The 25,556-nt window shown below is 47.0% G+C and overlaps 1 protein-coding gene and 1 long non-coding RNA gene across 3 annotated transcripts; both read right to left on the bottom strand.

The window, feature by feature from the left end:
- Positions 1-403: 403 nt before the first annotated feature.
- Positions 404-7,809, bottom strand: LOC136481231 (AP2-like ethylene-responsive transcription factor At1g79700). Of its 2 annotated transcripts, XM_066478585.1 has the most exons (8): positions 7,478-7,809; positions 6,613-6,698; positions 6,147-6,155; positions 5,881-5,969; positions 5,136-5,260; positions 3,918-3,994; positions 967-2,525; positions 404-892 (listed from the first exon to the last, which is right to left on the bottom strand). In XM_066478585.1, exons 1-7 carry the CDS (start codon positions 7,723-7,725, stop codon positions 1,933-1,935), a joined length of 1,227 nt encoding a protein of 408 aa, XP_066334682.1. In that variant the 5' UTR covers positions 7,726-7,809; the 3' UTR covers positions 404-892; positions 967-1,932. The 2 variants fall into 2 exon arrangements, with proteins under 2 accessions (XP_066334682.1, XP_066334683.1); XM_066478586.1 differs by lacking the exon at positions 6,147-6,155.
- An 11,614-nt stretch (positions 7,810-19,423) lies between these two features.
- Positions 19,424-20,110, bottom strand: LOC136483224 (uncharacterized). Its single transcript, XR_010765360.1, has 3 exons — positions 20,033-20,110; positions 19,634-19,949; positions 19,424-19,548 (listed from the first exon to the last, which is right to left on the bottom strand). It is a non-coding gene; the product is annotated as an uncharacterized lncRNA (long non-coding RNA).
- Between the last annotated feature and the right edge of the window lie 5,446 nt (positions 20,111-25,556).

Raw genomic sequence — 25,556 nt, 5'->3', positions numbered from 1 at the left:
CTACTATGGAGAAGGTGCAACATAATTTGCTATGTGGCCACACTATTAGGACGACCCTATCTTATTCACATGACATATCCATGTGTTTGTTGTTTGGTTTAATTATCTAAGGCATGTTAGGTTTACTCAAAGGAACTATGTACCCTTGTTTGGTACATATTCTCACATATCATTTCTTGTGCTTGTTGTTCACTTCAATTATCTAAGGCATGTTAGGTTTAGTTGTTCAGGACCTCTGTACCCTAGTTCGGTACATGTTCTCACATGTCATTTCATATGTTTTGTGTGCTGAATTATATAATGCCCTCTTCGTTAGGTTTTGTTTGCAGCACGTGATCACATTTCACTATGTCCACAATATTAAACTGAATATTATGATCACAAATAATGAAAACAACTATATAATGAAAAGTTCAATACCATGACACATTAAACAACACAATAATACTAGAAGTACGTGCCGACAAACTAAATAACGCAGTACATGACCTAAGCATGCCCATACTTAAAGTGCATTATATGACAACACAATGAAAAGTCCAACAGTAGACAACATTGTTCATGAATAAATCATAGAACTAGCAAGTAATGGAGACTATTGAGTGCAACGAGGCCACTTTCCCTTTCTCAGGGCATCGGAATTCTCCTCCATCGCTGCTTTCGCTCGGCGTGCACGCTTAAGCTTCTTCTCCCTCTCCTCCCTGTACGCAGCAAGACGCCTTCTTTCCTCCTCTTCCTTGTGCTCCTTTTTTTGTAGCCTCCTCTCTGCGTCTCTTCTCCATCATCTTCTTGTCCTCTGTCTCCCACCGCAACAGTTCTGCATCCATTCCTTGTCTTCAGGCTTGATCTCAATGTCGATCCACTGCTCAAAATCATAGAGCGGTGGATGGGTCTGCAAAAATGCAATTGTTACAAAACAAAAAAAATCATGCAAGATATCATATGACACAAACATTAATTCCTCACCATCTTGTTAATGCGGCGCTGACGAAGTGTAGGCTCAAACGCAAAATTAGAACACATCCAATACCTCTGCCTATACGTGTCCTCTTCATCGGACTTGGCTACCTTGCAAGGATCGCCGCAAAAGCACATGGGCACTGGAACACCACTAGGTAGAGGCAATGGGTCGAAGGCATTTCCGGTCATCCGGCCATAACTACAATTTAGCTATTTTCGTTCTAAGAACCGAAAGCAATTAACATTAAACCCTACACTTAGGGTTTTCCATTTGATCCACGACAATGAACCCATATCATAACAACGTGCGCTGACCTTGGTTTGGTAGCTTTTCCACGCCTTGGCATTCTACGGTTGTATAATATAAATATTAAAATTGCATGAAACCCTAAGAAATGACGATTCTTAAGTTGAAAAATCCGACTACCGAATCGATTTGAAAAAAAAAACTAAAAGGGAGCGAGGATACCTTGCTCTCGAAGATCTATGGATCAAATCAAAGTTTCCAAGACCCGATATGCCGATTCGTGAGGTTGGACGAAGTGGGGAGAGAAAAAACCCGAGAGGAAGGAAAAAGAAGAGGAGGAAGGCTCGGACAGGAAGGTTGGGCGCCGGGTTAAAACACCACCTCGGCGCCATAGATCTTGGCGCCGTTCTCGGCGCCAATAACCACGGCGCCAAGCTTGGCGCCAATAACCACGGCGCCAAGCTCGGCGCCGAGATCTACGGCGCCAAGGTGCCTGCCAAGTCACCGCCACGTTTGTATCGAGCCCAAGACCTAGGCGCCAAAATTTATGGCGCCGAGATGTGTAAGTTCGGCGCCGCCAACGATGACGCCGAGCTAAGGGTCCAGATTTTAAAAGCATAGCTCCAGGTGCATATTTGTGAAAAACTTAAAAAAAAAAGGCTCAAAAAACAAAAAAAATCGGGGATATCTCACATAGGCACGCACGCCACGCATAGGTTTCAGAATCAATTGCACACACTGATCATTGTTGGAGGCTGTATTCCCTCTTCCATATCTGAAAGAACATCCTTCAGCTGACCATCACCTGCTTCAAACAGACTGAAATCTGCCAGATCTACACCATCCTTGCTGCCTTCATCAACTGCAGAACACCCATCGAACAGGCATCCAATGTTGCTGTCGAAGTCTGCGTCAGTGAACCACTCGCTCAGATTGATCGAGCTGCCAAAATTAGATCTTGACATGGTGTCTAGCTCATAATCCATGCAAGGGCTCCATAAGCCCTCTTCGATGCTGTCGTCGACTGTGATGAGGGGCTCCGTGATGTCATCAGGCTCTGCATTCTCATCAGGTTCTGCATTGTCATCCGGTGTCTTCTCTTCGCTTGACACAGACTCTTGGGCTGTAGTTTCAGTTTCGCTCTGATCATGTTGAGCTTCTTGGTTGAGTGCTGGCACCACCTGTGGTTCCTGTTGGAGCTGCGCCAGGAACAGTGGGTGGTCCAGGTAGCAGCTAATGTCGAAGTTGGTTACAGCATTGACACCTCGGTATTCAATGGCCGCAAGATCATAGGCCTTGGCTGCCTCTTCTTGAGTGTCTGCAGAAACAGAACGAATGGTAAGTTTGTTTATAAGTGGATAAAAACAGAAGTTTAGAAAACCGAAATATCTTGAGACACTCCACAATGCAAAGTTTGTTCAAGTGCCATTGTTCTCAGAGTACAGTGCCTCTAGAAAAATAGGACAAAATATTTGGTGACAGATTCAATTCTGGGAAATGTATAGTTTTGTTGGTTTGACAAAACAACATGCACATATATTCGAACACGGTTATGCTTAATGGGAGATACTGAATTGCAGACAATGGCTGTTAACTAATCTGAATGGACGGTGGTGGCTGCTTACTTGCACATGTGCCAGTCACTGGACATGTCCAATCTCAGTGCAACTAGTTAACCTTTGTGTTTCCCTCTGTCACTAGCCTTTTATGATGGTAATAGAGGTGAAAGCAAATCTGTGGTCTGGATCTTGAATCTTGATCTAGTTTTGACACAGGGCATGCTTGATGCACGTGAAGAGATCACTGGTTGCTATTGCTGAGTCACACAGACAAAAAAGGGCGTACTCAGTGCAGAGAGCTCCCGCTCTATGCGGGGTCTGGAGAAGGGTGTCAGTGGCAAGCCTTATCCTCGCTTGTGCAATGCGAGGAGACCGTGACTCGAACCCGGGACCTTCCGGTCACAGGCGGTAAGACTCTACCCCTTGCACCAGGCACACAGACAAGTGAAAAAAAAAGAAAGAAAAGAAAAGGTCGGCAGTGCTGAGGAATTGAAGATCCCTAGGCACCATCATATTATTACTGCCACTAGCAGTGCCTGGCAGGTGAGTGGTGACTACTCTCATCACGTGCTTGTCACATGAGCTTGGAGGGTCATGTAGTTTTGGCTGGTAATTAGCCAACAGTTTGCCAGTTTTATGCCACTAATTTTTAGGGCAAGTTGGACTGTTGAGGATCAGTCGTCTGGGGATTGCTCACAGGACAGTAGTATCTTGGTCTGATGGTCTTGATCTTGACAGTCAAGAAAGGGACAATATTTTTGGGCAGGGAAAGTGCATCAGTGTTATGCTCCTGTAGTATGATCTGATTTGATGGATGATCAGATCCAGTGTTTATCTTTGTTTTTTTTTAAAAGAGACATTGCAGTTAGGATCACCATGTCTGAATAGGGGCAATATAGCAAGGGAGTTGCCAAGCCTGCATTGAAGGCAAACTAAGAGATACGAGCCATTGAATTGTGTAGGAGTTAGGTTGATCAACCTTCATAAAAACTGGTTAAAGTTAGGTGGTCCTTGCAGTAAGTAGGTCAATTCCACAACAAACAAGAGTTGCACTTAAATGCTGGCATAAACTGATTTGTTAAAAGAAGTGCAAAGAGCATGAAACTATAGATATCATTGAGGAATATAGTACACTGCTTGTCCATCCATACCAAATGTTCCCAAGTAGAGGTACTTGTTCCCAAAGACTCGCCCAATCCGTGCCTCCCACCTCCCGTTGTGGTGATGCCTAGACCATCAATCAAAACAACAAGAACATAAAAAATTCCATTCTTTTTTAACTTATATAAACTGAATGAATTGAAGGCATGCATCTCTGAAGAATGGTGCACTGGTTTCAAAACATCAGTAGTCTGTGATGCATGCAGTTCAGAGCTGGCATTTTTTCTAGGTGCACAACACAATGCCTGACGAGTGATGAGTCATGCATGCATACATGCATGACATGGCTGTCGTGTGTGACGTGTCACAGGCCCAGGTGATGCATGGCTCTGACGTTACAGGTTGACCTCATCTTGTGCCGTGTCACTCAACTAGAGAACACCAACGTGAGTCAGTCAGTGTGCAACCTGGACTCCATTTCACAATCAGTGCCATCCATTTTTGGCACTTGAAGCTCCACAGCTTCTTGCCAGGGCCTTGTTTAGATTCCAAGTTTTTTCACTCTTTTTTCATCACATCAAATCTTTGGACACATGCATGGAGTATTAAATGTAGATAAAAAAATAACTAATTACACAGTTTGATTGTAAATTACAAGACGAATCTTTTGAGCCTAGTTAGACCATGATTGGACAATAATTATCAAATACAAACGAAAGTGCTACAGTGCCGAATACTGATTCCTAACCGCGAACTAAACAAGGCCCAGGTGTGTTTCATGGTCAGTGCATGTGAGCTAGCAGAGTACTACGTTCTACATGAATGATAGAACCTACTAGCAACTACTCCTACGTCCAAAAACAAAATGATATGAAATTAGTGTCAGTCAAACTTTCATAAATTTAATTAGGTTTATAAAAAAATATTACTAATATTTTTATTTATAAAAAAGTTTATTATGAAAATATATTTAGTGATCTATCTAATGATACTTATTATGTAACATAAATAAGATTTTCTTATATATACTTGGTCAGAGTTCATAATGTTCGATTTCTCGGGAAGCGATAATGATATTTTTTATGGGACGGGGAGAGTAGTGACTAGTGAGAGGGTTTAAAGTAACAATAGGTGATCAGGACTCCGGGGGGAGTAGCGTCTAGTGAGAGGGTTTAAAGTTTAAACTAACAATAGGTGATCAAGTCACGATGTAGGTGTTCAAATCAAGATTAATATAATGCAGTAGATTAATACTAGGGATTAAGCACCTGGCGACGCCTCTGTACTTGGAGACGCCCCTGGAGAAGCCGCTGCTCCTGCGGCGGAGGGAGGCCAGGTACTCCTCCCGGGACACGCCCTCCATCTCCGGCATCTCGCTGGAGTAATCCTCCACCTGCATCAGTCATTCAGTCAAATCATCATGCTTAATTATCCGACTGATTTCATCTAATATACTAGTACTCCGCCTACTGTTAACACGCATAGGAACCGCAAACAAACTTTGACGGCCAGTTACTACTCCCGCTCTGCTTGCTTACGACCACACATTAATGGAGGCTAGTCTTGTCCGCGTTTTCATTACATATAATGCCATGGTTCCTACTACTAGTAGGAGTAGTTGCAACAAGCCGACACGGGTTGTGAGCTCATTGCTCAGTGTCACCTTCATTTGTTACTACTAGCAGCTGCCTGTCTCGTTCATAAATATTTCAGCAAAATAACAAAACAATCCATTTCCCCTTCAGTCCCTTCCTCTGGGTTCTTTGGACATGCACAATGCGTTTGTTGCCATGCATGAACAGGAATACAGGATACATAACATCCTGGCTGGCTCTTGCTAATTATATGAGGAACAGAACACTAACTTATTTTTGGTGCAAACAATGCCAATTCTTGCCTTTTATGTAAATATAAGGAACAGACAATTCTTCAGAGACAGTACAAGCAAGCAGGGCCGACAGTTTTGTGTTCCTAGGATAAGAGCAGACGAGCAGCAGTGCAGGAGGAACTTACAGGGAAGTTGAGCAGGGTCTCAGGACCCCAGTACTTGAGAGCTGCAAGGTCATAGGCACGAGCAGCTGCCTCCTCGCTGTCATACGCCCCTGCAGATCATGTATAATTGACCAAATTAATCCCGGTTCCGCCCGCATTAAGACAAGGACGCAGATCACAGCACGATCTGGCGACAAGTAACATGAAATGAAATCTGGCAGGCATGACCAAGCACGACGTAGATATATTTAGGAGGGAAGGGAAGGGGGGCTTGTTGTCGGACTTACCCAGATAGACTATTGAGGGATGCAGCCAGCAGTAGATCACAGCCACATGCAGATCACCGGCGCAACGCAAAGGGGACCCCCACAAAGATGGCAGAAGAAAAAAAAAGGAGATAAACAAAGCCTGATCAGAATGTCAGCCTTAAGAAATTCGGTGCACTTTTGAAAAAAAAACGGATCGCTATGCATCAGGATCCTTGCACAGGACAAAGGACCTCAGTTGGGTTCCTAGTATTGGTTTTGTTATGGTAGCAGTACCACACCATTACTGCTTAATCCTGTATATAAGATTGATTCTGTTCCTATTTTGAGAAAATACTGAATGAACAAGATGAAAAAGGGGCCATTTTTCATCATCAGAAGAAGACAACAGTATTTCCAAGTTCCTTCAGGTAATATATTATGTGTGGGGATGGATGAATTATGGATGATACTGTAGCAGCAAAAGAAGTAGCAGCACAGTACACACCTTGCCTGCCTTTCTTCTTGTTGTGGAGCGCGGCGAGGCAGTGCTTGTCCCAGAGATGCGCCTCGAACCTGCCCGTCCACCTGTGCCTGTTGAGTGTTGACATGCAGCGCGACGCGTATGAACGAATGAATGTTGGTGAGCAGCAGAGGCATTAAAATTTCCATTTTTTTTCCTTCTTATTTCCAAGTAATAAGTACAGAAAAGAAAGAAAGAAGGAACCTGAAGGGAGAAATTAATCGAGCACCAGCAAGATGGATGGCAGCAATGCAGATGAACCAACTTTTCCTACTCTACTGGCTACTAGTATAGCGATCAGAAAACGACTTCTTTTCGTCCTCTGACTTGCTGAAAGCGATGCGTGGAAATGGAGCCGGCGGGAGCAGCGGGGACGAAAGAGACGGCATGGGCTGGGCTGGGCAGACGGGGAGAACAGCAGAGGAGCCGCCAGCCGCGGCATGTTCGATCGACGAGCGGTGGAACGAGCAGGGACTGGCGGCGGCGGCGGCGGCGGCGGATGTGACATGCATGTGTGCAACTGAAGGTTTCGCGCTCCAAGGCGATCGCAGGGTGGAGGAAGGAAGGGAGGGAGGGAGCAATCTGGCGGCGGGCGGTGGTGGGGAAGCGCAGCCGCCGGCGCACCTGCGGCAGAGCAGGGCTGGAGTGGAGATGGGATCGGAACTCCGGTTGCTGTGAGTGAAGTGCGGAAGAAAGAAGCGAACTTTGCGGCAATGCAGGATCCGCGGGCGGCGGTTGTGGGTGTCTGACTGTCTGGGATCGGGAGGAGGGAGCCGTGGGCCGCCGGCGGCCGGAATCGAAGCGGTGGGAAGGGAAGGGAAGGGAAGGCATGCAGGCGAGAGACGCGTACCTGGTGACTCCCCTGTAGACGGAGCTCCTCTTCCCGGTGGCGGCGGCGGCGGGAGGAGGATCAGCCGCGGCGGGGTCCTTGCGGGCCCTCTTAGGCTTGGCACAGGCCTTGGCCGTCGCCGCCGCCCTCCGCCTCTTTCCCGGAGGGAGGAGGACGGTGTCCGCGGAGACGGAGGACGAGGAGGATGACGGCGACGGTGGCGGCGGCGGCGTCGGAGACTGCTGCTGCTGAGATCTCTCCATGTCCATGGTGGTCTCCGTCCCGTCCCCCTCCTCGATGAACGGTGGTGGTGGTGCAGCGCGGTGCAGGGGAGACGCGGCGGTGAATCTGGAGGCGAGACGACGGGGCCACGGGACTACGGGAGAGGAGGGTTTTTATAGAGCGGTGGCTGTGGGGCGGGCGGGGGGGTTTTGCTCTGCCAACTGCCATTGCTGTTGCGTGGCGCGTGCGTGCGTGCTTCCCGTCCGTCCGGCTGGCCCGGCCCGGCCTCCCCCTCCCTCCCGCGGAAATTGCTCCCTCCCGTTGTGCTCTGCTCATGCTCGCCTGGCATTTCGCCATCTCGGTGTGGTGGTGTGCAGGTGGTGCAGGTCTCGCTGTGCCGCCGCCTAGGTGGCATGCCGCCGTGAGGAGGTAGGTGACAGGTGGACGGTGGACACGGACGCGCCTCCCCACCTGCCAACCTCTACTACCTCCGGGACCGGGAGTAGCGTTGCAGTGGCATGGCAGTGTGGCTGCGTCAGCTGCCAACACATGTTGGACGCGCCTTGTCCTGATGGCGGCGCCGCGCTTGCAGTCCCAAGGCAGGCAGGCAGGTTGTCTTCTCTGCTCTCTCTGACGCCGGCGACACCTGTCGAAGCATAGCAGAAGAGCATAGTATGGGAGTGCAAGCAAAAAGTAGCCAAGATTAATTATCAACATTCAATTTAATGTCATGTTCGTTTATGCTTAAATTTAGCTTACGTTGATGTTTATGTTAAAATATTGTAAGAGAAAAAACAATGTTTCATGACTGAAAAGTAGCTCAAGCGAACAGGGCCTCGATTTATAGGGTTCTCATGTGAATTTTCTACGTTCCAAACAAACCTTTGATAGACTAGTAGGAAACTAAAGTCCTACTCGAACTCATAGAGTTATTAGTTAGCTAGTAGTAATAATTAGCTCCTCTAGATCCAGCTAATAATCTAACTAATTATTAGGTAAATGTCCAGCCAATAATTATTTTACTTGTTGGATTAAACTAGCTAATAACAGTTAATAGTTAGGTAGCTAATATGACATATTAGTTAGCTAACATACATTTCGGGTTCGTTGTTGGTTTTTGCTCTCAGGCAACTTTGGCCCTGTTCGGGACAAAAAAAAATTTCAACCACGCTTTGAATCAAAGCTGGCTTTTCCTCACAACTCATTTCCATGAGAATCCACAATTCAGTGGCAAGAACCATAGCGTTCAGGGGATCAGCGCACGACTACGTCTTCCGCGGTGGTAGACGCACTCTCGGGCTTCATCTTCTCCTCCCATAGTCCTCGGCGGTGGCAGGGGGAGGGGGCGGCTGCCGGTGCGAGGAACGGGAGTCAGTGTTGGCGCACAGGATGGCAACAGTGAGGTCAGGGGCGGGGACGTCGGCAACGAGGACCAGAGTGGGGGCGGTCACTCGCTCACTCGGGTGGCCTTTCGTGCCTCTAAGGATGATTCTCGCTGACTCCTGTGCAGCAGCAGCTTGCATTGCATTGGGCACGTACGTATCATCGTCCTCGGTCGATCGGCTCTGAATTATTCAGACAAGCAGGCTCTAATCACACCGCGTTGCTTGTAAAAACATGCAAGCGAGTGCGTGTGTTTGGTTTAGTAGCTAACCCTAATGCCTGGTTTCCCAGCTACTTTGGTTAGTTTTCTGCTGCTGGATCTATCGATCGTCGTTTGCTTAATGGAGTTGGTCAAGTGAAAACTAAACGTGCGGTGTGATTAGGTCGCCGGATTCTGCAGCCACGACAAGGAAATTCCAAACCTTTCTATCTAATAACCTAACCTCTCTAGCCTCTCTCCACCGTTATATATATACATGTGTGCACTGCTTCTGCTTGCTTGCAAGTTACCACAGCTGCGGCATGGAGGGTGTACTAATTAAATTAAAAAGAATTTTGTCACCATGCACCAATGGTTCCATAACCCTACTACCTTCTGACTGAGATGGAAGTCGTAATCAATGATATATAGTATAGCATATATAGCATCTATCGGATGGCGCAAGTCAAGAAGCCTGCTGCAATTTTTGTGAGGATTGGCGTATGGAGCACGTACTCATCAGTCATCACACTCGAATATTTCTACACTTGAATAAGCAGCAGAGAAGGGCAACAACATCCATGAAATGTTCCTCTGAAAATTTGATCCTCTCGGTAATATGTTTCAGTTGCAGTGTCGACAGCAAAACGAGGAATTCTGGAGGAATTTGGATGGTTTGGAGGAATGCTGGAGGAATTTATGAGAGAAAAACACTGTTCCGGATAAAAAAAAGAAGCGGATCAAGCCGGATTTAAGGACACGCGAACGGGGCCGTCATGCGTTGAAATTTGAAAAGTGCTCTGATGTACCGAACAGCTTCCCCAACTACTATTTTGTTTTGCACTGCCACTGATTTTACAATTATTTAGTTAGTTATATATAATCTTCTAGGATTTAGCAAATAGAGAATTTTTACAATGGTTGTGAAGAAATGGACGGCTCACGACGTCCGATCCAACGGCTAAAAAGGCATAGGAACCAAGAGGAACCAATTTAAGAGGTACCGGGAGGGCACCAAGCGCGTATTAAATGGTGGGCTCATTCGCACCAAGTGTGTACTGAAATTGGTGAGATCAGTGCCTAAAAATAATTGGGATAATTCTAATTTTGAATTTTTTTATATAATTAAGGGTAGTATAGTAAATGTATAATGGAAGCATATTGTTTGGAGTAGTATGTGGATGATTGAAGAACTATGGTTCTGAAATGTATTTCTTCTATTCCGACCACACCCTGGTCACTCGGTCTCTGTTCTTCCTTCTCTCCAACTCTCGGTGACGGGGGAGGCGGCTGGAGTGGATAGATCAGGAGCTCGGTTTGGGGTTGGCAATGGTGGCGGCGGCGGCCATTGGAGGCGCTGGAGAGAGGAAGGGGTTTTGGGAAAGGGCTAGGAGGCAGTGACATGCTGTGGCGGAGCTGATGTGATGGTTATAGGGAGGACGTAGAGGCAGGAAGGGCGAGGTCGCGGAGCCAGAGCATGCCGGCCATGGCGGCCGCGATCGGTGTCTTGCCCATGCACGACAGGGGCGGATCGAGATGGAGTAGGGAAGGGGAGGGCTCGGTCGCGCGGTCGCTGGCGATGCCGGATCGGGATGGCGCGGTGGCTGGAGGTTGGGGCAGGAGGAAGAAGTATAACGTGGCTCCCCGGTGTCCGCACTGCCCGCACTTTACTCAGTCGCCGCCGCGTCCGCACTCCCCGCACTTGACTCCTCCACGGCCACTCGTGCAGCATTCCGTAGGACCGCATCGGCGCATGGCATGGCCACCCCTGGTCCCCGCCATCTCCCTCCCGCTCCTCGCAGCCCTCCGAAGCTATCGATCCATTGTTCCTCTGTCTTTGTCGCCTCTTGCAGTGATGTAATGCGATCCAACGTTCATTCAGTGAAGGAACCGAAGAAGTACTGGGCCAGTTTACAACTCCATAAACTACTGTAGCTGGCAAACTAGGCATGAGTGACATTTTCAGATCAGGCACATGCCGTCATTTTCAGATCAGGCACATGCCGACAGAAATATTTCTTCTTTGAAAGTTCTAGCTGTGTATACCTTCAGTTCTAGTTGATGTTTGCTTTTGTAATTTTCCTTTTCTTGCCCCTTATCTATGTTTTTTTTCCCTAGAACGAGCTACTTTGACCTGATGCTGATCCACGGCCAAGTAAAGCGAATTTGATTTTTGCAGAGGCACGTCCATCTTTTACAATCATATTGGCATGGAATCCTAGAGATTTTTTCTTGAGCAGTTGGCAATACCTACATGGGCATGTCTGCAGACATGACAGTACTGTGTGTGTCCTATGCATAATCTTTCACCAGCTTCACATCTACGAGTTGGTTGCCAGTATACACTATACAGAATGGTAATACAATGTAGATAGAGCGAAATTAGACTGAAAATTCAGTGCTACTAGTAGCACACAGACGCACATTGAACCATTTGCATCTTGCAGGACCACCAGTTATCTTCCAAAACAATTTTATCGTTGTCGTGGGCGCTGGGGAGGACCGGGGCTCCCAGCGACGAGTGCGGGCAAGGGCAGGACACCGGCGGCAGCGATGGTGAGGGTGGGCGAGGCGGCAGCGGCGGCGGCTGGGGCTTGTGCGCAGCCTCGCGGGCTAGGGCTTGTTTCGTGTCCTGGCGTCGGGCTTGTCTGTGACGGATGACGGAACCGGGGATTGGGAAAGGGGAGGTAGAAGACACTATTACCGTACTAACCTTCCACTCATAAAATTAATTAGCGTTAATTATTTGCTTAGTAACCGAGAGGAACCATGAAGTACCCCAACCACAGTAAAAGAGCTCTAGCAAATACACGCGGAAAAAGGAAAATGTTTATTTGGAGATGCGATCGAGAATCAAACACCTTACCTTCTTCTATAATAATATATACATACAATGCGTTACCAACTGGACTACAAGTTTTACTTAGTTTTGCACTACAATTGATTTTAATATTTTATTTATACAACTATTTATTTTCAGCAAAGACACACAGAAAAGAAAACAATATTATTTGGAGATGCAATGCAACGAGGAACTAAAAACCGTACGACCGTATCTCTATATAATAATAGTAGATAGGATAGGCTACATCTCTGTTTTATTCAATTTTGTACTATATATAAATAATTATTTATCACCAACACTTAATCTTCTGGGATTTATTTAGGAAAGACACGCAATGGTTGTAGATACTAGGAATCAAAACCGGTACCTCTATAATCCAATATCCAATAGAATAGTATATACTGCATTAAGAGCAACTCCAGCAGGGGCACCTAAATCAGGACCCCTACTTTTAATTTAGGTGCTCCCTCTATTTTTGTTGGCCTAATTTTTTCTCTTCAACTCCAGCAGTAGCACCCATATTTAGGCCCTCAAAATCCTTCCGACAGACAATGACATGTGGAACCTGGTCGACTTTCTTGGCCAAAGAGGTGGGACTTGTCGGCGGAGCGATTCGCGGCCTCACGCCGCTGTCGAGTCGCAACTCACGAGAGAAAGGGAGTCGCAACTTGCTCTGTCCGGGAGGGGAGAGTCGCACTGACCAGGGAGTCATCACCACATGCCCCGTTGGGAAGACGAGCCGCACGGCCTGGTGCCACCATCGGGTGAGGGAGGAGTCGTGACCTAGCACCATAGGTGGAGGGAGGAGTCGCACGGCCTCGCGGCACCGTCGGGGAAGGAGTAGCACTGGCCTTAGGCCATCAGAGGAGGGAGGGAGGGAGTATCATCGGCCTCGAGCCATCGGAGAATGGAGCGAGGGAGTGGCGACTCGCGCCGTCGGAGGAGAAGCGCCGCCGGGGACAGGAAAAAACTGACGCAAATGGTGGATGGGGGCCAAGGGGTGAGCCCCGTTCTCCCCATAGGAATGAGGTCTGGAGGATGGATTTGGGTGCCCACCTCAAATTGGAGGCTCTAGTAAGGGCTCTGCTGGAGCTACGTTTTTTGCTTGGGTGCCCATATTTAGCCTTGCTGGAGTTGCTCTAATTAATCAATATATTTGAGCTTATGTCCCTATTTTGCAATATATGGCACCCTAATTAAGAAAAAAAAATAGAGATAAGAGGAGTTGAACCCTGTTCCTCTACTCATGCATTGGATAGTGCTCTACCAAATGAGCTACATCCCCACATTATGTTTAATTTTGCAATACAATAGACTAATAATTAAATACCTTCTAACTTGCACCATGCAAGAAATCATATAGGGCAACTACAATACAATCAATAATGCTTACTCTCTTGATTTCATAAAGTTAGATGTTGTAGGACGCCTAGCACACATTAAGGATGAGATTTGAAATTGGATGATTAACCCTAAAAAGTAATCACGACACATGGTGTCGAGGGCTATTTGGATAAGCTAGAGCTAGTTACTAGTTCATGGCTAAAAATTACTACCTCTGTCACGCAAAAGAATGCAATTATAGGATGCATGCCGGTCAAAGAAGCTCAAGTTTGACCAAGCTTATAGCAAATATTATTAGCATTTATGTCTCCAAATAAATTTCTTATAAAAATATATTCTATAATTAATATAATAGTATTTACTTTGTATCATAAATGTTTGCACATTTTTATATAAATTTAGTCAAAGTTCAAACTGTTTGACTTTTCGAAAAACAAGAATTGCAATCTTTGATGGACGGAGTAGCTAATTGCTACAATTTACCAACAATTAATTAGACGCTTGGCTAAAAATCAGCGCACCTATTAGCCCTCCTGTTTGGATGGGCTAGGGGTAATTTTTAGCTAGCTATAACAATTACTCATTCGGTTCTAAATTATAAGTCGCTTTGATTTTTTTGGTACATCTATTTTACTATGTATCTATGAAAAAAAAAGGTTAAAGTGACTTGTAATTTTGAACAAAAATAGTAGTTTTTAGTATTCCCTGCTCATCGGTGTTTCATGCGTCCCATCGGAACTTCCGTTTGCCACTAGAATATTTATCATGTATTTCCACAGCTGGGAGTGTTTTTGTCGAGGGAGGGGATGGGTCTCCCGGGTGTGGGAATTTTTTTTATTCGGTCTTTTCACGTCCAAAAGATTTTTCTTATTAGGAAGGGAATGGATCTGCTAGATGAACGATTGCTTTCGATGCTCGGTAGTTATAGGGATAGTGATAGCGATACATTAGCTCGTGGAAGACGGCTGAATTTTTTACTATTTGGCCCTTTTTCGAAAGTTTCTCACAAATAGACCCCTGGCGGAAAGAATTCCGGAAATGGACCATTGGCTCGGCGCCAGAGTGACTGGCGCCGAGCTCCTGGGCACGGGAAAATGGCCTGCCACGGGGCTCGGCGCCAGAGTGACTGTCGCCGAGCTCGGCGACGTAGATCTTGGCGCCGAGCTCGGCGCCAGTCACTCTGGCGCCGAGCCTCCTAAATATCTGCCACCCCACCTTTCTTTTTCTCCATCTCGCCCTAGCTGCCCATGCCCGTGCTATTGCCGCTCCACCGCGCCGCGTCGTCTCTACTGCTCCAGCGGCCGAGCCTGCGCCCTCACCGCGCCGCGTCGTCTCTACTGCTCCAGCGGCCGAGCCCGCGCCCTCGCCGCCGTGCCCTCGCGCCATTGCTCATGGTTGGCTGCAGCGCCGCGTCGCCACGCCCTCCACCGCCGTCCTCACCTTAGCCTCGCCTTGGTCTCCACCGGCGGTCTCGGCCTCGCCCCGCCTTGCCCCCTCCACCGTCGGCCTTGCCCCGCCTTGCCGCCGTACACCGCCGACCTCGCCTCGCCCCGCCTCCCGCGCCCGTCGAGCCGGACTCGCCGCGCACCACCTCTGTCGTCGGCCGCGCCACCGCGGGCCCGAATCTTCGCCTTGACCTACGCCCATCGTCCGTCGACCCGGAAAGGTAAAAATTATAAATATGCAATGTACCTATTTAGTTGGTGTTTGTTATTTACTAGTTACTGTGATGACTTAGTTAGTTGATTTAGTGAGATATATATGTAGATAGATAGAAACATAGATACATTGGTAAATAGATATAGTTAGATAGCTACTTAGATATGTAGTTATATTTGTAGTTAACTACATATGATCTAGCTATTTAGTGAGTACACTATAAATATATACATAGTTATTATCTTGATTACTTAGTTTGTAATTAGAAAGTACTTGTTAGGTACTATCTATCGTCTAATTTGGACTAAAAGACATGTGTTTCGTTACGTTTTTGAAATAGATGGAGAACCTAGTGACCATATATCATGGAGGCACGGTTGAAAGCGATCGCTATGGATATGTTGAGTTTCTTGACATGCAAAGCGTGCCTGTGCTATTCAATGATAGGCCTTCATTTAGTGAGATGGTTGCAAGGGCTCGGGAGGAGCTGCATTGCTTTGGAGATGATGACATTGCAGTTGATGGTGTACCGCACCTAGGTTGTCCTCCGAACATCTTCAGGCAAATGATCTCAATTGGTTGTGCGGATCAGTGGGACAATTATGTGAGATCGGCTATGAAGAGCCAGCTGCAATGTTTGGACGTGGTTGTGCGTCAGGTGTTAGTTGATCCTATCCCTCATGGGTTTACCCCAGCAATGGATCATCCGGCACACATTGACCCTCCCATTCCGGAACCTTACCTGCATGTGCAGATTGCGCCTACAGTTCCTGATGCTTAATCTACCCCCAATGCGTTATTTGGAGATGGTTGTCATACTCATGTTTTCATGGCAGATCCTCCTTATGAGATCCCTTTGACACAGAATCATTCGAGTAAGTGTCTTAACCGCATGGTTTTTGGGAGCTTATCTCGTTCCTTACATCTATTTCTTTCATTCTTTCCTCATTTCTGTAATGACGTTGCAGGAGACATTCCTGAGAATATGGATGTGCCCCATGTTGCTGCGCAAGTGCACTTTGGAGATGGATTTCGTGGCTCCAATAGTGTTGAAATTATGAATGATTCGGAGCCATATGAGATGGCTAGGGCTCTTGATTCTGATGATGATCGTCCTATTGGAGAGCTGACGGAGAGTGATGTTGAGATTATGAGGCGTATCTTTCCCGACCGCCGTGATCCTAGAGTTCATGAGTTCAGTGATCTTGCTCATTCTGATCTGGCGTTTGCAAAAGGACGTGATGATGAGCTCCTAGAAGCTCCTGAGGCCGGTCCTAACATGGTAATTGAGGAGGGAAGGGTGTTCAATGACCTCCCTGCTTTGAAGAGGTGGTTGTAGGCTTTTGCAGTGATACGAAAGAGGCCTTATAGGGTATTGCATTCATATGTGGAGCGATATTACATAGTTGTGTGTGACAAGGAACGCTGCCCATGGAGGGTTTGTGCAAGGAAGCAACAGGTGATCGAAAAATGGAAGATCATAAAAGTTGTTGGGCCACACAATTGTGCTGACCATGAGCTGACACTGAGGCATCGACAGTTGACATCTACCCTCATTGCCAAGCGGTTGATGGGAATTTTGCAGGGAGAACCCAACATGAAGGTGAGAACAATTATCAGGACCGTTGAGGCGTTGTATGGAGGATATGTGATAACTTATGGTAAAGCATGGAGGGCTAAGCAGCGAGCGTGGAAGATGATATATGGGGACTGGGAGGATGGGTATGAGCAGCTGCCAGTTCTTTTCAATGCAATCAAAGCGGTGAATCCAGGCATGCATTATGAGTACATCCCAAAACCTAATGCATGGAAGGATGGGAGGCAGATATTTTTTTCGTGCCTTCTGGTGCTTCCCTCAGTGTGTCGAGGCCTTTAGGCACTATCGTCCCGTCTTCTCCATTGATGATACATTCTTGATTGGTAAATACCAGAGCACACTTCTTATAGCCATATGCTATGACGCGAACAGCAAGTTGGTTCCTTTGGCATTTGCTTTGGTTGAGAAGGAGAACAATGATAGTTGGGGATGGTTCTTGAGGCTAGTCTGGATACACATGGTTGGGCTTGGCAGGGAGGTTGGCGTCATATCTGATAGGCATCGGGGCATACTTGATGCCGTGCGAGAGCAGTTAGAGGGGTATGCACCTTTGCACCATCGTTGGTGTACTCGCCACCTTGCCGAGAATCTACTACGGAAGGACGGTGTCAAGAAAAACTTTGATCTGTTCCAGGAGGCTGCTCGACAGCTTGAGGACAAGTACTTTAGGGAAAAGTTGGAGCAGGTCAGAACCACATCAAATGCAGAAGGTAGACAATGGCTCACAGGTTTAATGAGGGATTTGGAGAAATGGACGAGAGCTCATGACGCCGGTGGCTGGAGGTACGAGTTTCAGTGCAGCAACATGGTAGAGTCATTCAATAAGTTGCTATTAGGGATACGTGGTATGCCCGTGAATGCAATTGTTCAATTCACCTTCTATAAGCTTGTTGCCTGGTTCAACGATAGACACGCCCATGCATTGCAGTTGAGGAGTGATGGAGAGATATGGGCCCCGAAACCAAAGGCACACCTAGAGAAGGCAATAAACATAGACTTTTCAGATACACGGACATCATCGAATTATCACATCACTGATATAGACTTTTTAGATACACGGACAACATGCAAGGAAGCACAACTCAACTCTATCTCCACCATCCATCTTATGACTATTTGATCCAAGGGCTGAGGTGAAGAGGCACACGGATCGCTGACATGGCACATTGATAGGCCTCCATTCCTTCTCTCAACCTATAAATAACCACTCACTCCCTCTCATTCACGCAAACAACAAGGAAGAAGAACACTCTTCAGCATTTGCTTTCGTTGTAGTACCAATGTCTGGAGGGTCATCCAGAGGGAGAGGAAAGGGGAAGAAAACTACCTGGGGGTGGGAGGGTCCTCTTGGTCCCAATTTCTTTGAGGAAGCTCTTTATGAGAGGTTCCTAGTTGAGAGCAAAAGTGATTTCACCAAAGAGGCACCACTGAGAGGATACGATGAAAGGAAAGAAGAGTGGCCAAAATGCATGCATGGTGAGGACTGCCTAGTGCAGATGTTCATCGAGGGAATAGATGGAGGTCGTCGTTTCTTCAAATGCCCGTGAGCATGGGTAATTGCTATTACTATTTGTTTCTTCAATATGTTTGTCTTGTATATCACTTACATGACATACTTTTTGTAGTCTTCCTTGGCCGAAGAAAACTATGGGTTCAGTAGGTGGGTCGATCCTTGACCTATTCATCCACATGCAGAGTACATCTACTACCTACAAGACCGTATCTTCGATCTAGAAAGGGAAGTTAGCAGCGGTTACAAGGACGACGAACAGGACGACAACAACAATGGTGCCGATTCACAGGAGGCACTCTGCAATGATCCATATTGCACCTGCCCTAACCACAAGAAAAGGGGCCTCCCCCATCACCCCCGCCACCACCACCACCAACAACGGGAGCCTACTATGGAGAAGGTGCAACACAATTTGCTTTGTGGCCACACTACTAGGATGACTTTATCTTTTTCACATGTACTCAGGTTTAATTACCTAAGGCATGTTAGGTTTAATTACATAAGGCATGGTTTAATTACCTAAGGTATATTAGGTTTAGTCAAAGAAAACTATGTACCCAGGTTCGGTACATGTAGTCACATGCCATTTAATGTGTTTTGTGTGTTGATTTCTATAATACCGTACGTCGTTAAGTGTTTTTTGCAGCACGTGTTCAAATGGAAATACGTCCGTATCATTAAGCGGAATATTAAGACCATTGATAATGAAAACAACCACATAATGAAAAGTTTGATACTATGCCACATTACACAACATATTAATACTACAACTACGTGCCGACAGTAGACATAGGGGCAAATGCACTTCCAAATCCTCAGTCTGAAACGTACTGAGTAAGCAACTCATCATCTGAGTACCAGTCCTCTAATACAACCCTGTTGCTGTGGCTAGGCTCAACTGCGTTGCTCTGACCTGCCTGTCGCTTGTAGTAAGCGGCCTCCGCTTCATCTACGGCCGCTGCGGCCTGAGTGAAGAACGCGTCGTCATTCTCCGCTGCCTGTAAGCCCGCCTCTGCTAGAGCGATGAGCTCGCTCAGTCTGCCAGTGTCGTCGTCAGCCTCCTGCGCCTGAATGCCCGCCTCTGCTAGAGAGATGAGTTCGCTCAGTCTGCTAGTGTCGTCCTCAACCTCCTGCGCCTGTATGCCCGCCACTGCTAGAGTAATGAGCTCACTCAGTCTGCCAGTGTCGTCCTCGTCCTCGTCTCCGTCATCACACAATACAATTGGTGATTGAACGGTGCGACCAGCTCGTGATCTATGGCCATCTAACTTCTTCTCCTCATACCTTGCATGAGCCACCTCTACAGCATGTTCCCCGCTGCAACCAATCCCTTCATGTATAAAATGCAATCAGTTAGCAACGCGATTATATTACATTTAAAACCAGGCAACGAAAAAAGGTTTTCAAGCACTCACTGGCACATAATGTAGCAACATGCTCGTTCAAGACCTGCATCTGTACTCTTGTCTCCTCCCTTGCCTCATTCCTTGCCCTCTCCTCCTCTAATGTCATCCGCCTCTCCAATCCCCATTTGTTAAGCCCAACATCGATCGGGTTATAAATACCGCGCTGTCTAGCAAACTCACGTATCTTTTCTTTGTGATGTTTAACGAATAGGTTGACGTAGTCAGGTCCATATCCCCTCTTCCGTGCAATTAGTTGCCTCTTCTTCAGTTCATCCAAGAACTTAGCTTGACCATCATAACATTCCCAACTGCATTTTCTAGTGCTCTGTTCAAAAGAAATATTATATCATATATGTCTTAGCAAAACAAATAAAATATGATTTCATGTTTACTAGAAAAATAACGAACCTCATCATACTCAATCATATGGCCGCAATAATGGCCTATTCCAAGCTCCGAAGGGACTAGGCCATAGTTGGATTTTACACCACATTCGCACATGACAGGAGGTTCTTTGTAGATTACCCGTTCTTTCTTCTTTTCCTTAACCCTCCGCGGTTCTTCCGGCCATTGGTTCTTAGGACCATACAACCACTCCTTGAAATGACACTTCGCCATTGAATACACCTAAATAATGAGACATTAGTACATGAACACATATAGCTCAAGATTTTAACACATACACTTTGCACTTACTTCATGCTTGTTTGGACACACAAACTCCAACGTATTCTCAGGGTTTATCATAGCTCGATCTCTGCAATTGCACAGAGGAGGTTCCTTGAGTCGTCTAACTGCGGCTAGGTGCTTCTCCTTAGCCGTCATTGCCAGAGGGTTAGAGGGGGTGGAACCCACCGCTTGAAGTGCTCACGTGGATGTCTCCCTCTAAACCAATCGTCAAAAAAGAGGTACCTAGGATCAAACTTGTCTGCACCATCGATCCACTAAAAGAAAAAACACCTCTCATGGTCCTACACAACGAGATTCCAACAAAATATTAGTACCATACTTAAACAAATAAAGAAAAAGGATAGTACAAACAATTTCTTACATTAAACCGACTACATGTGTAGAAGCAACGCACGGCTGTGTCCGGATGTTTCGATTGAAAAACATGGGCCAGGAAACCACAGTCACAGTTAGGGACAGGAAGGTTAGGAGGGACGGGGGCATCTTTGCTAGACGCGTCGGGGTATAATTCTCGAGGACGACCCCGTTTTCGCCAAAACTCCTCCCAAAATATTTCTTGCATCTAACAAAACGGATGTAATTTAACAAACATAAATAAAAACATCACAAAAAATATCAATGAGAACCATAACTATAATACAACCAATTTCGTTCTAAGAACCAAAAGCAGTTAACATTATACCCTAAACCTAGGGTTTCTCATTTCATCCACAACAATGAACCTATAACATAACTACATGCGGCTTGGTTTGCTAGTTTTTTCCACGCCTTGGAATCAACCTACGGTTGTATAATACATATATTGAGGGATAAAATGAAACCCTAAGTGATGGCGATTCTTAGGTTCAAAAATCCGACTAATATGTACCGAATCGATGTGAAAAAAAACAAGGAGTTGAGCGAGATACCTTGCTCTCGAAGATCTACGGATCAAATCAAGGTTTTCAAGGTCCAATATGTCGATTCGTGAGGTAGGGTGAAGTGGCGAGAGAAAAACCCGAGAGGGAGGAGAAAGAAGAGGAAGAACGCTCGGGGAAGAAGGGTGGGCTGGGTTAAATGCAGGTGGCTCGGCGCCAGTCACTCTGGCGCCGAGCCCCCTAGCAGGCCATTTCCCCGTGCTCAGAAGCTCGGCGCCAGTGACCGTGGCGCCGAGCCAAGGGTCTATTTTCGGAATTCTTTCCGCCAGGGTCTATTTGTGAGAAACTTTCGAAAAAAGGGCCAAATAGTAAAAAATTCGGTGGAAGACGGCGGAGCTAGGATTCCTTAGTGCAAGAAATCTGAAAAAACTGGAGAAAATGTGAAATAATACAAAACCATCGTTGTATCCATGATACAGAACATCAAGTTTTTCGTAATACGACGTACGTTGAAACTTCAATTATCATGTTGTTATTTTCGGTTCCCGTTGTAATACACGAGCATACCCTAATCGCGGAATATAAAGACAAAACATCACTTTCACTTCGCTGGTTATTGCAGACCAAACTAAGCACACATGCATGATATGGCATGGCACATCGATTTCTTCCCATTATTATTACGTGAAAGGCTCACACGTTGGTATATTTTCTGTTCACCAGATCATCCTCTGGTCAATCTGATTATTCGTGGTGCACGATCTGATCACTTTCACTAATAAACTACTTAAGAGAAACTTAAATTAAATTCAGCTCCTTGTCCTTTGCATTTATGATTGGGTGATCAATCTCATACTGTCTTGAAAACCCTACAGGATCCGAATAAGGAATGTGAACAATTTGCAGCAAGCTGCGGGCAAGTCAGGGATTATTTGATAAATCAAATCATGTATGTGTATAGCAGCTGGAGTAAACGCAAAAGTTGATATATATCATAGATAATCTCGCAATGCACGAGGCATGAGCCATTAATTAATCTAATCTCCTTGCAGTCCCGTACTCCGATCCCTGCCTGTGTATAAATACTGTTATATAACCCACTCGCTCGCCATCTCTTCCCATCGTAAGCCAATCAGCTAGTAAGCAATAGTATATAGCTCATTTCTTCCAAATTCTTCACTTTATAAGATCATGTATGCTCGTGGAAACAAAGTAATATCATAATAGTTTAAATTTCAACATGTGTTGTATCGGCCCTGTTCGCTTAAACTTATTAGCCCGGCTTATCAGTCATGGTATAATGTTTTTTTCTCACAACAAAATAACATCAGCCGACTTATCAGCCACAGAAACCATCAGCCGAACAAAGCTAGAAAAATTATCAGCCGAACAAAGCTAGAAAAATTATTTTCCTGGCGAACATTCATGTTGGCTCTCTCTATGAAAATTACACCATCACCAGGTTTGCATTGGTCAGGGGGTGTTTGACAGAGCTCTAAAAACTATAATTTCATGGAGTTAGTGAAAATTACCCACCACTGCCATTTACTGACGGAGCCAAAAAAAAATTATAGGTGGGGCGAGTTCTAACTCAAAAATGAAGAAAAAGCCTATGACATAAATTGCACTAAATTTGTATACTACAATCACATAAATTATGGCAAAAAAAAAGTTGCACTCACTCAAATTATGTTGATTGGTGACCCATGTTCAGGGACCTCGCGCAGTCGCGCTCCTGCTCTCCACCTCCTCCCTCCATCGCCGCTCTCCTCCTCTCCATCGCCGCTCGATGACTGACCGCAGGCCGCTCGTGCTCAGAACTCCGCTGCGGACGGCCGCCGGCGAACCGTGCCGCGGCACCGCTCCTGCTAGCTCCATGCGGATGCAGGGTAGTGGGTAGGCGGGGGCTGCTGACGGAGGGCTGAAGCTGACTCGGGTGGTTCTGTGCTCGGCGGCTGGCGACGGCTTGCGGTGCGGCGTGGCGCGGGGCGACGGCCGGCGGCCGACCCTATGCTCGATGGGGAATCGAGTGAGCATCGGTTGGGGTTGGGATTAGGAATGGGGATTACGCTTTTGTTTGTGGCATTGTTGGGCCTTCACTAAGCTGCTATTCACGACTATAGGAATCCTTTTAGGTGGTGGCTTCCTTTTTTGAATGGAGGCGGGCACCCTTTTTGCCTGTCTCCGATATCCCTAGCCAGGCCAGCCTCCCGAGCGTCTGCCTCGATTAATATTTAACGGAGGCTAATCATTCAATAACTGAGGCGGTTGGCTTATAGCAACCGTCTCCGTTAATGTATTAACAGAGGTGGTCACCATTGCGCAACCGTCTCCAAAAATAATCTATTTTCGGAGGCGGTTGGCTAAAGATGCCAGCCTCCATAAGACAATTTTCAGAGGCGGGCACACTATAATGCCCGCCTCCAAAAAGGACGAGGCCTAACAGGCCCAGGCGAGCCCAATATCCATCTTTGACTATAAATACAAGGAGACTTAGGGTTTCTCCTCACTCCTCTCTTTCTCAGACTGAGCCCCTCCCTCTCCCTTCCCCCCGCGAGCCGCCATCTCCTCTGAGTGCCCCTCCCTCTCCCTCCTCACGAGACCGACCCAGCACCACCCCTCCTCCCTCACTCGCCCCTCTTTTCTCTCCCTCTCTCGATGGCACGGGGGCAGCCCCAGCCCCCACCGGTGGCGGCGGCGTGCTGGGCGCGGGGCGGCGGTAGCTACGCGAGGGCCCTAGATATGGGTGGTGGCGTGGCCTTGGCTCCCTCATCCCCCTCCTCTAGCACGACAGCCTCGGTGTGCTGGGCACGGGGCGGCGGCAGCGGCTCATGGGCCTAGATCTGGGCGACGGCGTGGCCCCAGCTCCCTCCTCCCATTCCTTCGGTGCGGCGAGCGGACCCCTCCTCCTCCTCTAGCGCGACGCACGGCCCCCGGCCCCCTCATCCTTCCGGCGATGCACGACGGAGGTAGATCAGTTCTCCTCGTCTCCCTCTTTTCATCTCCCTCACTCGTCCCTCTCTCCTTGTTATAGATCTGCAGCCGGCCGGTCCTTCTCCGGCGACAACGGTCCACATCCGGCGATGGCGGGTCCACATTCGGCCACGGTGGGGAGCCTCGAGCTAGATACGGCAGCGTGGATGCGACGACGGTGGTCTCAATTAGGCTTGACGGTGGGCTCAATTGGGCTAGCCCAGGCTTTTTTTATTTTTTTAAAAAAACGATTAACGGAGGCGGGCACCATAATACGCCTGTCTCCATTAATGGATTAACTGAGACGGGCAGGGCAACCGCCTCCGTTAAATAACAATTAACCATGACCTTTGATTGGAGGCGGTTGCAATGCCAGCCTCCATTAACCATTTTTGCCCGCCTCCATTAAAATTTGTGTAGTAGTGATTGCCTATTGGGCTGACGGGCTGTAGGCCTAGTTCCCCAATCGGTCATCTTCTCCTGCCTCCTGTCGTCGCTCGGTCCATGTCATGGCTGCAGAAGCGAAGTTCTTAGAGTCTCGGAGGTTGAAAACTCTAGTTTGGTTTTGGTTAATTGATGAAACCCTAAGTGCTAACCTAGTTTATCAAAGTGATTATGAGATAGGTAGCACTACTCCAAGTGATGAAGCAATGGCGAAGATCATGACGATGGTGATGGTATGGTTATGATCAAATGCTTGAACTTGAAAAGAAGAAAGAGAAAAACAAAAGGCTCAAGGCAAAGGTATAAATAGTAGGAGCCATTTTGTTTTGGTGATCAAGACACTTAGCGAGTGTGATCACATTTAGGTTAGATAGCCATACTATTAAGAGGGGTGAAACTCATATTGAAATGCGGTTATCAAAGTACCACTAGATGCTCTAACTCATTGCATATGCATTTAGGATCTAGTAGAGTGCTAACACCCTTGAAAATGTTTGTGAAAATATGCCAACACATGTGCACAAGGTGATACTCTTGGTGGCTGGCACATTTGAGCAAGGGTTAGAAACTTCACTGGCGCCCTAGACAGAAAAGACAGGGGTTCACAAAGTGACCGGACGCTGGTGGTGTAGTGACCGAACGCTGGGTTCAGAGTCCGGTCAGTAGCAGCAGTAAACACGCGTCTCGGTCTTGTGACCGGACGCTAGCGCAAAGAGTGACTGGACGCTGGTAGGGTGCGTCTGGTCAGTGTTGATGTATGCTGACATGAGGCACATAGAGGAAACGTGGAGTGATCGGACACCAGGTGAGTCCGGTCGAGGTTGACCGGACGCGTCTGGTCATGAAATTTCGCGTTTGGAACCTTACTGGAAATGATCGGACACTGGGGTCCTACGTCCGGTCACTTTCTAACTGACGTGTCCAGTCATCACTTGACCGTTGAGATCGGGTGATCGGCGTTTGAAGCC

The sequence above is a fragment of the Miscanthus floridulus genome, chromosome 9, assembly GCF_019320115.1.
Source record: "Miscanthus floridulus cultivar M001 chromosome 9, ASM1932011v1, whole genome shotgun sequence".
Lineage (NCBI taxonomy): Eukaryota > Viridiplantae > Streptophyta > Magnoliopsida > Poales > Poaceae > Miscanthus > Miscanthus floridulus.
Note: the sequence above shows the minus strand (reverse complement) of the source record. Positions and strands in the feature narration are given on the sequence as shown.